The sequence below is a fragment of the Carettochelys insculpta genome, chromosome 3, assembly GCF_033958435.1.
Source record: "Carettochelys insculpta isolate YL-2023 chromosome 3, ASM3395843v1, whole genome shotgun sequence".
Classification (NCBI taxonomy): Eukaryota; Metazoa; Chordata; order Testudines; family Carettochelyidae; genus Carettochelys; species Carettochelys insculpta.
The window spans coordinates 176,815,075-176,828,204 of record NC_134139.1 but is presented as its reverse complement, the minus strand read 5'-3'; the positions used below and the strand labels follow the sequence as shown (position 1 = coordinate 176,828,204).

Here is a 13,130-nt window from a genome sequence, read left to right as displayed (position 1 = left end):
GACCAGACATATTGGGAGCACTGTGGGATCCTTCTGGAGGCCAATAAAATCAGATTAAATTGCACTGTGTGTACACTAGCATTAAGTCAATCTTGTAAATTTGAATTTGGCAGGACTCCTCATGAAAAAGCTAGAGTAGAAAAGTTAGCATTAGGACCCCGCAAAATCTACCTAATATTTGTAGTGAAAACAGGCACATTATAAAATCAACCTAACTCCCTTAAATTTGACTTTATGCTATAGTGTAGACATAGCCTGACTGTTCATCTTGGAAGAGAGATAACCGATGAGGGATATGATTGAAGTCTGTGAAATCTTAAGTGGCGTAAAGAAAATGAATAGAGATATGTTATGTATCCCTTCACATAACATATGAATCTGAGATCGCTGAATGAAATGAATAGGCAGCAGATTTAAAACAACCAAACCACATCAAAGTGCTTCACACAACACACAGACAACCTGTGAAACTTGATGCCAGAGACATTGTGAAGGCCAAACGTATAATTGGGTTCAAAAGAGAGTTAGATAAGTCCACAGAGGACATCACAGACTATTAGCCAACATGGTCAGAGACACAATCCTGTGCTCTGGATGCACCTAAACCTCTGGAAGCTGGAACTGGGTGACAGGACAGATAGTACTTTATAAGCTGCATTATTCTGTTCACTCCTCTGAAACATCTGGCACCAGCTGCTACCAGAGACAGGAAACTGGGCTAAACGGATGGTTATACTGACCCAGCATGACCATTTTTTGCAACAACATGAAACACCCAGACTCTGAACAGACAGCAACTCAAAGTGCCCACTGTGGGAAAAGTTATGGACAAAGCTGACCTTGCTGTGATTTGAATCTGTGGTGCTTTGGATTACAGGTATTTCAAACAGATGCTCTGAGCATCAAATTAAGCCATTAAGCCATACTCCGACTGACTGAAGTGATTACTGGATCAGACTCATATTGAGTGCATTCTCTGTTCTGCTGGAAGGAGTAGACACTATATATAATTATTGAAACTACTTCTAGTTTCTTTAAAGTGTACTGATAAATTACAAATTACTTACTCTGAAGAATTACAGGAGACACATTCTTTTAAAATATCTATTGAAATTACAAATTAAACTTTCAGTATGGTTCAAAGTACAAAACACAACATTAAAAGGCATTCAACAGCTCTTTTATACATCACAGTGTTAGTGGCACGAAAAGTACTTACATTTCAAATACATAAACAGAACTTATTTTTACACTGGTCAAGTACATCATCATTTGTACATACGCATGACTCCTTCATGCTTATCGCTATACAAGATTAAAATACATCCATAGTAAAAGGAGCAAGAAAGGTTCAGTGATGTAGCACATACCTGTACTTAATGTTTCTGGAATTCTGTAAGAGATACACAAATCAAAGCAACGATGAAGATCACAGGGCTTTAAACAAAACAGCATGCATTACTTAGCAAAGAAACAGTGATGCAGGCTTTTCTTGGTATCTTTTGCGTCACTCTGCATGACAACTTCTATGTTCTGTCCATTTTCAGAAGGGATTTTAGAATATATATGAAATGTATCGTGTTTGGTTTCAAAAAGCAAACTGCCATGAAGCTTTATGCATATTGTACATTACCAGAATGAAGAATGGCTTTTTATTAAATACATGCATATCTTTAATAGAAAAGGGAGAACCTATGAAATACACAAAACTCCACTTTTTTTTTCCAATCCACAAAATGTAATATCTTTTTCTGATCTACATATATTGTTTCCCTCTTCCTTCTTCAGAGAAAATATTTCAGGCTTCTTAATTTTAAATACTTTCTGCTTGACAGGTTATTAATCGTATGCCACAAATACTGCTATTCACTTCTTCTTTGTGATCCATCATGATTTTAAAATAAGTATTCTAGGAAAGAATATGATGCCTGAAAAAAACAGAACTTTGAATGATACAATATAAGGCTCCTCAGTGAAGATAGTTAGAAATAACAGAAATACTAACAGAAAATAACACTGCTAAGTACTTTACCTAGTGTCCTCCATCAGAGGATCTCAAAGAGCTTTAAAAATAATGAAACCCCACAACAACCCTGTGAGGTAGGTGAACATTGTTTCACTTATTTTACAGATGGGTAAACAGAGACAAAGAGAGGATATGGGACTTGTACAAGGTCACTGTGAGGACCCAATCCTGCTCCCACTGAAGTTAATGAGAGCTTTGCTACTCTCTTCAGTGGGAACAGGCCTGAGCCCCAAGTCAACAGTAGGGCTGCAGCGGGAGACCCAAATAAACGTGCATGATGCGTGCGCATGCCCACACGCGCACACACACACACTGGAGTTCTGACCCCACTCTGGCTTGCTCTAACCACAAGAAACTCATCCTTCCAAACAGAGCATGCAAACCATGTGCTCTGTTAAACTCCACTAAAAGAAGCTTTTAAGGCAATGCAAATGAAGTAGGATAGATCTGCAACTCAATAGAAACCATGCAGTGAATCTCAATTTTTCGGACAAAGGTTTATAACAGATTATCTGAAATCTGTTATAAATAATAGTTTCCTTAGAAATGCAACAAAGGCATTAACTTATTTAAACCTACTATTCTGATGTAGTAATGTCAGAGTTTAAAACAATACATGCTTCACTTACAGTCTAATTTCAGGGTAGTAAATGCCAGAGCATCAACAAAACTTGTAGATCAGTGATTACTGAAGACATCCACACTTAGGAAACAAAACTGAACATTCAAGAATAAGATGTAAGGGTATGATATTCAGATGCCTAAAAGCAGTTACAGCACGTTTTGTGAATATACACACATAATTACCTGAATATCCAGATTTATTAGCTGAGAAGCCCAAAAAGCTACACAGTGTACCCAAGCATGCTGCAATTCTACACAATCATGTATGTTGGATAGGATCAGATAAACCCAGTCATTTGTGTCCATATTAATGCTAATCATCAATTGTAACTAACTCTTTAAATACCCCTCTGAAACCACCCTCCCACTCATGCATCTGATGAAGTGGGTCTTTGCCCACGAAGGCTTATGCACCAAGATACTATTAGTCTATAAGGTGCCACGGGGATTCTTGTCGCTTTTAAAAATGTTTATATCTACAATGCAGCCTGTTTTTCTCCCCTTTAATTACTGATGTAAAGGTAGTGCTCTGCAAAGGTGTCACTGACCCCTGCTGGGAGTGAAGTTCTCTATTTAAGGGCCTCACAGATTCTGTAATACTGCAACTGCATCTGCCCTGTGCAGCTCATATTGAAGAATAAGGGCCAGAGTTCAAGCCCTCCTACCTTGACAACCTGCCCCAGATGTGGAAAATTTAGTTATTCCTCCAGTGGTGGAGTTATGTGGTATCGTGAATCAGGGTGCTTTCCTAATTCAATTAGTCTTTTGCAATAAGGACGTACACTTTAAGAGCTGGACTGAGAGGCTACGTCTACACGTGAAGCCTACATCGAAGTAGCCTATTTCGATGTGGCGACATCGAAATAGGCTATTTCGATGAATAACGTCTACACGTCCTCCAGGGCTGGCAACGTCGATGTTCAACATTGACGTTGCGCAGCACCACATCGAAATAGGCGCAGCGGGGGAACGTCTACACGCCACAGTAGCACACATCGAAATAAGGGTGCCAGGCACAGCTGCAGACAGGGTCACAGGGCGGACTCAACAGCCAGCCGCTCCCTTAAAGGGCCCCTCCCAGACACACTTGCACTAAACAGCACAAGATACACAGAGCCGACAACGAGTTGCAGACCCTGTGCATGCAGCATGAATCCCCCGCTGCAGCAGCAGCAGCCAGAAGCCCTGGGCTAAGGGCTGCTGCACACGGTGACTATAGAGCCCCGCACGGGCTGGAGAGACAGCGTCTCTCAACCCCCCAGCTGATGGCTGCCATGGAGGACCCGGCAATTTCGATGTTGCGGGACGCGGATCGTCTACACTGTCCCTACTTCGATGTTGAACATCGAAGTAGGGCGCTATTCCTGTCTCCTCATGAGGTTAGCGACTTCGACGTCTCGCTGCCTAACGTCGAAATTAACTTCGAAATAGCGCCCGACGCGTGTAGACGCGACGGGCGCTATTTTGAAGTTGGTGCCGCTACTTCGAAGTAGCGTGCACGTGTAGATGCAGCTAGACTGGCCTCAATAGTGGTGTCTAATCAAAATATCCCTACTCTAGTGATAAGCTCTTGGGTGTCATTCAGCCCTCACTGGTTGTTTCTGAATAGCTAAGCAAAAAAAAAAAAGTTTAAAAAAAAACCCGCAGGATCTCCAGGGGCCACGCTTCTAAATGGCGTTTTGGAGTCCGGAAGAACATCTTCCGGACTCCAAATCACGTGGCCTTATGCTCATGAAGTGTGGGGAATTTGCATCCGTGCCTCAGCAGCATATTTCGGGCCATTTGTTAGCATTTCAAAGGAAGTGGCATGTGTAGAAACAGCCAAAGCAAACAAAAAAATATTTTTTGTGTTATGGCTGACCACTGTGTCTTTGGTGATGAGCTCCACTGATTTCACACAAATTTGCGTTGTTTCCTACTCCGTTGTATCTTTAGTTTCTTAAACACAACTCAACTTCCACTTGCATGTTCTGCACAACAGTGGGCTCCATTTGGATGCAAATCTGCCCGTATGTACCCAATTCCATGACCACAGTCATAACATTACATTTTTGTCAGATTCTTTTGCTGTTTTTGAAGCCTGAATTTACAAAAGGGGGTCTTACTGTTTTCCACAAAATATTGCAGAAGAGTAATTTCTGCATATTAGATATATGTTGATTTAGACATTTTACTACCCTGGAAACTTACAACATTGCAAAATTACCCGCCCTTGGGGGAAAAAAAAAGTCCTCATACCATGTAATGTCAAAACAAAACAAACTAATCCTTATAAAGAAATGTGTTTTGTTTTCTCACAGTATGATTATTAACGGCACACATTACACAATACACACTCTGGAAAATAGAGAATATACTATAAATGTTAGCTCTTTCAAAAATACCCCAGCTGTTCTTATTACTAACTATATGGAAGTTCAGCATTTTTCATATATTTAAAGAAAGAAATCATAGCTGAGCTAAGCATCAGCTGATAAACAAAATAAATCCTGTACTTTTTTTTTTCACAAGCCTGCCTTTAAGACAGAAGCAAGCTATCTTGAACTTCCAAATATTCAACAACACTGATATTTACACATTTGGTTTAATTAGGATTTTAATATATAAATAAAAGATTCAGATACCTGGATTAGAAGTTATGTAGCCCTGTAAGTGTAGCAGACTCCTTAATAACAGAAAAGTTAACCATTCAGAAAAAGACTGGTGATCCAGTGATAATCGATATGAACTGTACATTTTTTAAAGTACCTCATTAGGGAGCAGGTTTGTGACACCACTCAACCTCACAGCGTTCATATATTCATTTTTTAAATGTACTTCTGATAAAAAAAACAGTATGTGAGACTTCCTATAATTCCTGGAAGGCAGCAATTCCAGCTGTACCCTCCCCAAAAATCAAGAAAGGCATATGATGGCCAATATGCACCTTACTGATTTCCACTATCCTTTGAAAAAATAAGTACTAAAAAGTTTTTTGTTTTTTTTTTTGCCACAGCAGTATTAATAAAAACACAGTTGTAATAAACAGATATACTAAAGCCACATTTAAATGACCTGTGATTCATATAGGAATATGAATAAAACATCTCATTTAGATGCAAACATATATGTGAAAAAATGAGATTTGATTTATTTTTTGATTGTTTTGCTGATGTAAAACAGCACAGTTCCTAGTCACCAATAAAGCATTTGGAGGGGAACATGAAACTACTTGTTTTACCTACAGTATCTTCATCTCTTAATTTCAGATACTTATCTTGTTCCACAACATCCTCCTGACTTGCCTTCTACTACCTGACTTGACTACTGGTACTTGGACTATGTAATTGCACTAACAACAGTTCTGGGAATCATGGCACTGTCACAGAAAAATGGAATCGGGCAAGTAAGGCTACAACAATGTAAGTGCAAGAGGGGGGAAAACGTGTGATGAATCCCATCTTCTCATAATCTAGGTAGGTAGAGGGTCATCATCTCCTTTATTACATTTGCACTTGCAGCAAAGGACAAATGGGGTAGCAAGTAAAAGGAAAGGTGAGGCCACTAAGAGCAGTAGACCAAATCCTGCGAAGATTCCAACCACCTGAAAAAAATAAGGAACAATGGCATGCATCAGTACGGCACAGCAGGGGGGTCAAGTTCAACACAAAGTCAATGCCCTCAGGGAGAAATCTTGGCCCCACTGAAGTCAATAGCCTGACTCCCATGGACTTCAACAGAGATTTCACCACAGTTACACATCACAGAAGATTCATGTCTTTCATATACAACTACAGCTGGCAAGATGATTACAGTAAACTCTTTTATATCTGGCATTCTATTATCCAGAACCTTCAAATAACCACCATTTTAACCACAAGTAAATTTTAAAAACAACAAGAAGTCTGGTGGCACCTCATACACTAACAGATATTTTGGAGCATAAGCTTTCGTGGGCAAAGACCCACTTTGTCAGATGCATGAGTGGTGGGGTTTCAGAGGAGGGTTTAAAGAGGGGGTCTCAGTAAAGGGGAGGGCCAGAGCTGACAAGGTCTATTCAGTCCAGGTGGATATGGCCTATTATCAGCAGTTAATGTGGAGTTGTGAACATCAAGAAAGGAGAAAACAGGTCAGTTCAGTCAGGGGTGACGTGGCCCATTGTCAGTTACTAATGTGAAGGTGTGAACATCGAGAGAGGAGAAACTGCTTTTGTAATGGACCAACCACTCTCAGTCTCTGTTCAGTCCTTGGTTAATGGAGTCAAATTTGCAAATGAATTGCAGCTCTGAAATTTCTTTTTCCATTTTATTTTTGAAACTTTTTTGTTGTAGGACTGCTACTTTTAAATCTGTTACTGAGTGTCCAGGGAGACTGAAGTGTTGTCTTACAGGATTTTGCATGTTACCTTTCCTAATGTCTGATTTATGTCCATTTATTCTTTTACATAGAGACTATCCAGTTTGGCCAATGTATACGGCAATGGGGAATTGCTGGCACATTATGGCATGTATTATATTAGTAGATGTGCAGGTGAAAGAGCCCCTGATGATGTGGTTGATATTAGGTTCTGTGATGATATCGTTGGTGTAGATATGTGAGCAGAGTTGGCAGTGAGGTTTGTTGCAAATTTTAGTTATCTTTTCTATAAGTGCAGTATAGTGAAAATGAATACAAATAAATACAGTAAATACAGGATAAATTTACAGTGTGCAATACTACTGTTGTTGGTAAATAAAGTACTCTGCATAGTTTTCTGTTTGTTTCTTAATATCTAATCTTGTTTTTCTTTAGTGTTATGCATTGCTAGGTATACCTCTCTATTATTCAGAATATTTCAATATCCAGCAACCTCCCGGTCCCGGTGCTGCCATATACGAAAGAGTTTACTGTATTAATTTTCAGAATGGGAAAATGGTAGCAGGCTCTAATCTTGAGGAAATAGTTACAAGACTGCAATGGTCCTCTTCCACTATATCAATCAGAATTCACAATGAGCCACCTACATGCTAGAGATTAAGCAAGCGTTAATTTGCGTTGATCAAAAAGACCGGGATGGCTATGTTATGTCTGCTATACCTGGCCACTCCTATTCAACGCAAGTGACTATTTCTCTCTCCCTTTCTCCTTTTTTTCATCCATAAAATTTGAATTTTAAGCCTCTGGTGTCTGCGGTGTTTGAAGAATTCTGCTGCTGCTGGTGGCAAATGTTTCTATTAGGGAAGTTCCACTTGCAGATTCTAACAGGTATTCAGAAAGGGACACTTTCTTCCAGAGAGCAAATATTTGGTCTCAAGCTATTTAAAATTCAGCAGGAAGCCATCTTAGCTATTTCTATAGCACCTATCCCTACACAAGCAGTTCTATGAAATGTTGGCTGACATTTTAACGTAATCACATGCTGTCTGCAAGCAGTAAGCATGCATTTTTTAAAGTTCCTTTGAAAGAAGATTAAAATCTTTATACAGCTGAGGTTGCTAAGCACTGCATTTGTCAACATAACTAAAGTTTGAGATCCTTTTTCTTCCCTCTGTCACTGAAGTAACCAAATACAATCACTCATACAGTTGATAGGAAGGGGGAAGATTTTCTACCAAGAAGCAGTCTCTGGGACTTTTCTCTGAGGCATCAAAACCTGCATCAGGTCCTGGCTAGTGGGTACATAATAAATTTGATTCCCCTCTGTCTCCTCTCCTCTGATTGATGGAAAGGAGGAGTATTCCTTTTTCTTTTTTTCTTTCCAGCTCTTTCCTCCAACCCCTAGGCTGCCAGACAGCTATTAGAATGTCAGAGTTATCTCACCATAGGCTGGGTCTACACTCAAATATCAACATCTGCCACACAATTTTATATATGCCAATTGCGTAGCAAAATTAGATTATGCAGCTGTCAATATTTGTCCCTGTCCCCACGGCAGATTGCCTCCTCCTGTCGGCATTCCTTAATCTTACTGCTCACAAGGAGTTCCAGGGTCAACATTCAGCCCAGAATGCACTGTTTTGCAAGGCACCCTGGAAGATCGAACCTAAGGGTTCAATCTTCCATGGCGACTGCAGACCCAAGCATAGTCTACTTCTCCCTCAGCTTCCTGCCTGCTGCAAGGTGGTGGGTGGGTCTATTTCTCCCACAGCCTCCTTTTTTGAGCCCTTCTCAATGAACAGCTTTAGTGCCCGCTGCTATGCAGACAGTTCCAGTGCAGCACCAAAGTGAAACTGACCCATTTCTCAGCAGCTTCACTGATGCTCACAGCCTTCCTAACAGCAGCAGTGGAAACTGACAGCTCGGGCCTAATTTTTAAGGCCAATTCAGAAGCAACCTGCCCAAACCAAGCTTGAGAAAGTTGAATTGTTTTCCAAACCAAACCCAACACTCCCCCGATTCCTCCAGCCCATGGGGTCAGCATGGCTGCTGTTAACCCCACTCTCCTTGCTGCTGCTCCCTGCTGTACAGGGCACTCTGGAAAGTGAGGAGCACTGGGTCTCGATGTACTCTCACACCATAGCACACATACTGTAACAAGTTGGCAGTGGTCAGCAGGAGTGGAGCATGCTGCTGCCGCACTGACCCCCGGGGCAGAAAGCAATCAGAAGGGACCAAACCCAGCCTGATGGGTCAGATTGTTTTATGATCCTCCTCACCCCATATGTAGCTGGGTCCTCTCCATTTTAGCTTGGGTTGCTGGGCTCTACTCTGGGAAACAGAAGCACCACACACTTAAGCAAGGCAACTCCTTCTTTGGTTCCCACTCCTTTCACATTTGGAAGGTTAATTTTTTAAGCTGATTCTAATGGCGTGAGAAAGCTTCCCACTTCCCCTAAGCAAACAAGAGAGCAGGTTTTGGAAGGCCTGCTTACTGCAGCAGGTCTGCAAGTCATTCAGGAAACCCACTGAGAAATTCTCACAGAATAATTGTGAATAACGAATACCTGAGAAAAATCATCCGTTTGTGAACAATTGCCATTTGAATGCTATGGTTCCCTGGGCATTACAGGAATGCAAACTAGAGTAATACAAATCATATAATTTATTAGGAATTCTCCCAGCTCTCGTCAGATGCTAAACACGCCAATTAATTGGCAAATATTTAATTTACCATAATGTATAAAACATCCTCTGAATTTAAATTAATGCTGCTCTAACAGGGACTATTTTTCTTCCTGAACACTGTGGATTTCTTTCTCCAATTTTATTCATGCAGTTATTTTTTTATTCCAGGGCCAAAAGCCAACTGTTTTCAGCAGGTGGCGCTGCTGAACAAACTTAAGTTTGAGGAGTGAAGTGGCCCATCGCTTTATTATGTAATATAAGACAATAATTTTATTTCTAAATAAAATACTTGGCTGCAGCTCTCCAAGGATATGAATCTCAAACTTCTATGCCCTAATTTTATTTATTTTCTGAAAACAATTGCTTTAAAATCTTATGTTTAAGCACCTTTCTTCACGCATCCTTGGCCAGATAGGGAGCTAATCGGATGCATCTGTGTTTAAAGTATCTGGGGCACCTGCTGACACCAAAGGGTGCAAGTAAAGCATAGACACTTCTCTGAGCTTCCTTTAAATGCTACTGAGTTGCAGCCCAAAGTGATTTTTGGGGATTGCACCTGGTTAATGGTGTATGGGCTATCATAAGAACATAAGAACGGCCATACTGGGTCAGACCAAAGGTCCATCTAGCCCAGTATCCTGTCTGCCGACAGTAGCCAATGCCAGGTGCCCCAGAAGAGGTGAACCGAAGACAATGATCAAGTGATTTGTCTTCTGCCATCCATTTCCCGCCTTTGACAAAAGGCCAGTCACCTACCTTACCCCTTGTTAATAGCCATCTATGGACCTAACCTCCAAACATTTATCAAGATCTTTTTTAAACTCTGTTAGAGTCCTGGCTTTCACAGCGTCCTCTGGCAAGGAGTTCCACAGGTTGACTGTGTGCTGGGTGAAGAAAAACCTTCTTTTATTAATTTTGAACCTGCTACCCATTAATTTCATTTGGTGTCCTCTAGTTCTTATATTATGGGAACAAGTAAATAACTTTTCTGTATTCACTTTCTCCACACCATTTGTGATTTTATATACCTCTATCATATCGCCCCTCAGTCTCCTCTTTTCTAGATTGAAAAGTCCCAGTCTCTCTAGCCTCTCCTCATACGGGACCCTTTCCAAAACTTTAATCATTTTAGTTGCCCTTTTCTGAACCTTTTCTAACGCCAATATATCTTTTTTCAGGTGAGGAGACCACATCTGCACTCAGTACTCAAGATGTGGGTATACCAGTTTTAAATAGGGGAAGTAAAATATTCTTTGTCTTATTTTCTATCCGTTTTTTAATTATTCCTAACATCCTATTTGCTTTACTGACTGCCGCTGCACACTGCGTGGATGTTTTCAGAGAACTATCCACTATAATTCCAAGATCCCTTTCCTGATCTGTTGTAGCTAAATTTGCCCCCATCATATTGTATGTATAATTGGGGTTATTTTTCCCAATGTGCCTTACCTTACACTTACCCACATTAAATTTCATTTGACATTTTGCTGCCCAATCACTCAGTTTGCTGAGATCTTTTTGAAGTTCTTCACAGTCTGCTTTGGTTTTGACTATCCTGAACAGTTTGGTGTCATCTGCAAACTTTGCCACCTCACTACTTACCCCTTCCTCTAGATCATTGATGAATAAGTTGAACAAGATTGGTCCCAGGACCAACCCTTGGGGAACACCACTAGTTACCCCCTTCCATTGTGAAAATTTACCATTTATTCCAACCCTTTGTTTCCTATCTTTTAACCAGTTCCCAATCCATGAAAGGATCTTTCCTCCTATCCCAGGACCACCTAATTTACATAAGAGCCTTTGGTGAGGGACCATGTCAAAGGCTTTCTGGAAATCTAAGTATACTATGCCTACTGGATCTTCTCACTCTGCACTATGATGCACCATTAGCTGAGGAGAAACAAGGTTACATTTAACAATATAGTAGACTGGCAAACAGTGCTCATTACAGTCAGACAGGAAGCTAGATTACATTCTCCATTCAGCCCAGATATGCCATCTTAACCAGGATTTTTACAATCAGATGAACAGGTTATCTGGTGAGCATCAGCAATACATTTTCCATTGGACTCACCAGGCTGCTGTAGAACACTAGGTTATGCCCTAGTATGTGTTATGTCTAGAAGTGATTTTTTACTGGAAGCACAACACTTGCACAACATCAAAGTGAAAGGCATGATGCTGTCATGTTACCCTCTGCTTGGTTAATATTCCAAGAAGGCTTAACAACTGCAGTGCTCACTGATCTGGCATAGAATGAGAATTCTTGGGGTAGGGTCTTCCTCATTAGCAGCACCAGCAACATCAGTCATGTAACTAATTACACCACAACACCATGCAGCAATGATGGAAGAAATAGACATGGGCAAATATTTGTGAAAAGAGTTCTTTTTATTCAGTTTCTGTCTGTTTTAGTGATCATTAAACTTCAGCAAATTTGGGGCAATTTTACAGATTGTTTGTGTGTCAAATGTTCTCTACCTTATTTATATATAAAAAGAAAGCAAAAGCTACTTGCACTGAGGCATTCGCCATAAGAAGACAGGACTCAGCTGCCTTGCAGATTCCCATAAAGCTAGAAACACAGAAGTTCCAAGTTCTATTCCAACAGCTCACATCAAGCACCAGCAGGAGGTGGAACTGTCTCCGCTTTTACCCCTGCAAGCTTACTGCCCCCACCAACGTACATGCCACATCCTCCACATTTCTTAAAGCAGATGCCAAAAAGAGGGCACCTCAGTGAAATACACTTGTTGCCTTCTTCACTAAGAAACAGGGAGAGACTGAAAATCTGCAGCAGGTGAAGGAGGAGGACAGGATACAAAAACCCCTTCTTCATGATTGGTTCTTTACTGCTTGACTCACACCAGAGGAGGATTCAACCTATCGTCCATGCAGATCCAGCCAGCCAGGGACTCAATCAGTCCTACTTAAATCAGACATGTCTGATAGGAGTCGAAATCCAGGAAGGAGTCAGACATTACTAAGGAATAATGGGAAGTCAATCCTTGTACCACAATGCCCTTCCCTTTGCTACTGAATGGTTACGACACTTAGCATAACTCGATGCTGCCACTTTAACTGCACTGCAACTTTCTTGCTCAGGACTGTGAAAAAAATCCCCGCTAAGCACAGCAAGTTACAGAGCTGTAAAGAGCCAGTGTAAATCAGTGTGATCATCCTTCCCGTTTTCACTGGGACGGTTCCATGTTTTAGGTATGTGTCTCAACTTATTTTAATAAAAGTGATAATTGTCCCATATATTCAGTCCCCCCACTGAGCTGCCCTTCCTCCCATCAGTGCAGCTGCAGGTAAAATCAACCAAGGGCTGGCCAGAGAGCATGTACAGTACCATACTGACTAGCCAGGTATATAGGCAGCAGCAGGAGAGGATGCCAGGGGCCCTGCCACAGAGTAAAGCAGGTTATGTTGGGTCTGGGGAGGAGCAATGTGC

At 41.0% G+C, this 13,130-nt stretch overlaps 1 protein-coding gene across 2 annotated transcripts in view; it reads right to left on the bottom strand.

The window, feature by feature from the left end:
• Positions 1 to 1,115: 1,115 nt before the first annotated feature.
• The window catches only part of RNF144A (ring finger protein 144A), a 116,267-nt gene continuing 104,252 nt past the window's right edge, over positions 1,116 to 13,130 (bottom strand). For both annotated transcript variants that reach the window (XM_074991229.1, XM_074991230.1), the window contains exon 8: positions 1,116 to 6,233. In XM_074991229.1, the coding sequence (XP_074847330.1) occupies positions 6,102 to 6,233 (132 nt within the window). In that variant the 3' untranslated portion in view covers positions 1,116 to 6,101. The remainder of the gene's footprint in view (positions 6,234 to 13,130) is intronic.